Source organism: Anneissia japonica, unplaced genomic scaffold (genome assembly GCF_011630105.1).
Source record: "Anneissia japonica isolate Jap-2015-1 unplaced genomic scaffold, ASM1163010v1 scaffold550_len331619_cov169, whole genome shotgun sequence".
NCBI classification, from domain to species: domain Eukaryota; kingdom Metazoa; phylum Echinodermata; class Crinoidea; order Comatulida; family Comatulidae; genus Anneissia; species Anneissia japonica.
In genome coordinates, this window is record NW_022731233.1 from 73338 (window position 1) to 77361 (window position 4024).

The 4024-nt window shown below is 36.1% G+C and overlaps 1 protein-coding gene across 1 annotated transcript in view; it reads right to left on the bottom strand.

Annotated features, from left to right (window-relative positions):
• Nucleotides 1-3823, bottom strand: part of LOC117115282 (serine/threonine-protein kinase TNNI3K-like) — a gene marked incomplete in the record, with an annotated part of 14361 nt that extends 10538 nt beyond the window's left edge. Inside the window, 6 exon segments of the mRNA XM_033259006.1 lie at nt 1-82; nt 299-399; nt 1335-1426; nt 1925-2027; nt 2849-2905; nt 3672-3823. Coding sequence (XP_033114897.1) covers nt 1-82; nt 299-399; nt 1335-1426; nt 1925-2027; nt 2849-2888 — 418 coding nt within the window.
• Nucleotides 3824-4024: the final 201 nt, after the last annotated feature.

A 4024-nucleotide genomic window follows, 5' to 3' on the forward strand; every position in this document is an offset into this window, starting at 1 on the left:
GCAAGGGAGTGAGACCACCATATCCTTCCACATTAACATCAATCCCATTGTCCAACAATTGTTCCACTGCTACCAAATCTCCCTGCAAAAATAATTGTTTAAAAAATATTATTAAAATTCTTTAAGTGACCAAATTAATTTCAATCCTTAACATATACAACATGTAAATCATTACTAAAGTTCTAATAGTACTAATTTATGTATATGAAGTGATCCTCTGGATATTAAAAAAGAAATGATGTTTTAACTTAATTAACATGGTATATACAAATAAATAATGAAAATACTGTGAACAGACCTGAAAACTTGCTTGATGAAGACAAGAACAACCACTGAGGTTGGGTGCATAGCTTGGATTTTGTTTTTGTGCAATAGTGGAATTAGCCAACTTCTCACAGACTATAAAAATAAAAACACCACAAATAGAAATTGTGTGCATACATTGCTATTGATAAAATTACATATTAATTCAATATATGAATTTGTTAGGTTTAGTTGCTATAGCTAGAATACCATATACAGTAGGTACTGTAATGAAAACACATCACTGATGAATTCAACTTGGTATTCGATACAGAATTTGCCTACTTTCAAGCATGTACAAATTCATCTACTTAATCTTTTGTAATGTTTCAACTTGAAAACCTAATAGTTTTTTTTTTTTTAATATGGAAAAACAATAAATTTGTATGTGCAGTAATTTTGCATTTAAATAGTTCTGATACAACACCATTATTAAAAACTGATTATTACACCTGATTTGAAAATGTATCCTATGTATTAAAAAAATAAATTTAATTAATAAATAGGAAAAATATATCTTGTATAAATAAATAATAAATAAAAAATTATGCACAAAGACAAATGTACTTGCCAAAATTGGATACTACATGACTAGCTACAATGGCATATCTATCTATTTGTGCAAGTACAGTACGGCTAATCCTACATACAGTGGTGGCGCCAGCCAGGGGGCAGCAGGGGATTAAGCACCCCCCCGCAAGGACAGGTCAAGGCCCCCCCCCACCCTTCAGACAGAGCTCGTCGGGCAGTCAGACTAAAAAATATATAAAATTAGACCCACGCCAAGCCAACAACATGTCTGTCACAATCAGAGTGTGTCCTTTCTGGCCATCCAGAGGTTCCTATTCTTAAAAAAATCTCATTTGGGAGGGGGAACACCCACGCAAACCTTTCCCCCAGCTCAGGCCTACGAGCCCAAGTCCCCATGTTGGACAGCTCAGACCACCCCCCACCCCAGAAAATATATCTCACAGCTGCCACTGCCTACATATAATGTAATGTATTGTATTAAATAACAACATTAATCTTACCAACAGGATGGTGATTTATATTCACATTACTACAGTCTCTTTGATATTTTGCATTGGTTTTAACATTTTCAGCAGGAACTGCTGAGGAATGACTTGAAGGAAAGCAAAAAAAAAAAAAAATTTCAATAACAATGATGATGATGAAGAAGTTACAGACGCATAACAATGTTTTTTTTGGTTCCACACTTTCACCGCAAGCTTAAATGATCTCACACACCATTGATTTAATACTCCAAGTATTGAAATACACGCCATCGTGTTGGGATTCAATTTTTCGACATTAATTAAGTCATCATCAGGAATGATTTAAAGTGTGCCACAAGTAGCCTCTAGTAGGATGAGGAGTGTGATGTACAGTATGTAAGCTTGTAGGTATCCAAGAAATCATTCAACTGTGCTTCCAAATGCACCATTGCCTCACTGGAAGGAATCACTGTAGTACCAGTTTAAGTTTCTGTATTCTGTATTAAGCCACCCTGTCAGGCAGGCCAGGCCAAAAACCACCTACCTCAATTGCACAGCTTAGACTCCCCCAGACAACCAAGAGACCCTAGTGGGTATGCCTAGACACAGAACAAAGATAATCTTACCAATTGTTTTCTACATGATTTATCCCCTCTTCAACCTTCCGACCGTCCTTTAACTTCTTCTCAATAAGTAGGTAGAAAATGTCTATCTTTCTCTTCCATTCATCTTTATAAAATGAAGCAATCCATTCATTTAAACTTTTAATGCATCAAATATCAATTAGGAATCTCTTTGTCTTGGGATATCACTCACACTAATCTTTAAATAATTGTCGGTTTGGTTTTTAAGATATATTATAGAAACATACATTTTGTTTAAGTAAATAGATTACATACTGGTAAACAGATAAAAACCTTTTGATTTTCACCCTCTACAAATTCTTCCTCTTTTTAAGAGCTATTTCTTGTGGTTTTAAGATTGCTGTACGTCTATATGCCAATAATGACATAAAAGACCATTATCATTATCATTACCATTATCACTTATGATGCACAAATGCATTAAATGCACGGATAAAAAAACATGGTTAAGTATTATTTTACAATAGAAAGATACGATAGGGATTTCTTTCAAAACTTCTAAGCATTCTCAGTATACTCAAAGGGAAATTAAGCAGTTTAGCTCATTCAGCTAATCTGGTGGTAGCAACTGTTTATGCGCTGAACCGTGGAGATCTCTAGGTCCCTGGTTCAATTCCCATCACTGTCTCTCCTTGTGTTTTAGCTAGAAGGCTGAAATACAAGTTACAATAGCGCACTGTCTGTCGGATGAGACGTTTAAACCGTTGGTCCTATGTGTATTTATGACTTCAGAAAAGAGTATGTGATTGTCTCCGTGTGTACTGTACTGTACCATCTGAAGGACCCCAATGGAAATAAGTCTTCTTCTAGACTTTCTTGGTGTTTACACTGAATAACTCCAATCCAATCTATGTAACACTTTACAATAGTTAAAAGAGATACCAATTCACAGAAAAAAATACTAACTTGTAAAATAATGTTTGTGGTACCATCGATATGAAAACATGTGTCCTGAGAAATATACTGAAAGAAGAAGCAGGTACATAAATTAAAATATCATAAATATATAATTGAATTGTAGTTTTGTTATAATTTCAGTGCTGGTTCCAAATGAAGGGGAAACATCAAGGGCAGATCCATGAGGAGCAACAGGGGATAGGGCCCGTGCCAAACACAAAGGGGGAAAGGAGAGAAAAAAAGAAAGAGGAAACAGGGGCGATGAGAAGGTATTTCAAAACAAGCTTCTTTTTTTTAAATTAAAATTCCATGTACCAGATAGTACTTTATGTTATTTTATGATAAATAGGTTGCAGTAGGAAAATTCCAGAGAAATATTTGCACATGCTGCATGGGGTGGCGGTTTCGTATACATCAAGGTGATGATGTAGTGTCCCCAAGCAACTGTGATCTATCCGCCAGCAGATGGGGAAACTCCATCCACGCCACTAGCCTAACGTACGGGGAATCCCCGTTCTCTCACATTTCCGTTGGTGGCGTTGCCATTTTTTTTTAGTTTTAGCCCAAAAACGATCATTTTCGAAATTTGGAAAATCTGGTAGACTAGGCGCTAGGCCTGGCCTACTCATAAATTGTACTGGTATTAGCCTAGCTAAATAGTATAGTAGAGGAGTATTAACTTGACTACGTCTGGTAATTGAAAATTATTATAGCTAGGCCGCCCGCCAGGCCTAGGCCTGTTTGGCCGCTCGCAAAAATTGTATACCGTAGAAGCCCAGTCGCGGCCGACGGGAACGAATCTAAGCTGGCGCCTAGCTAGGCCTAGGCTTACCATCTAAAGAGTGAGATGTTTAGTTACGATATTTTAAATTTCGTTGTTCCGTTTTTCGCAAAAGTTATCAAACTAATTATTGATAATCCACATACTGTAATCTTTCCTGCCAAACTCGGAACATAACTACAAAACCGCTCGCTTAATGTAGCCTACTTGCATAAAGAAAACATGATCACACACACCGTCAGTAGTGAGCCACCACAAACAAAACAATTGCCTTGTCTATTGTTATTGAGTGGACTCTTTGTATACAGTAATAGAATTATATTTCAATTTAATTAGTAATAATTATTACAAAGTATTAAATCTTTTTACATGAATATACCGTATTTATTCGAATAAACGCCCCA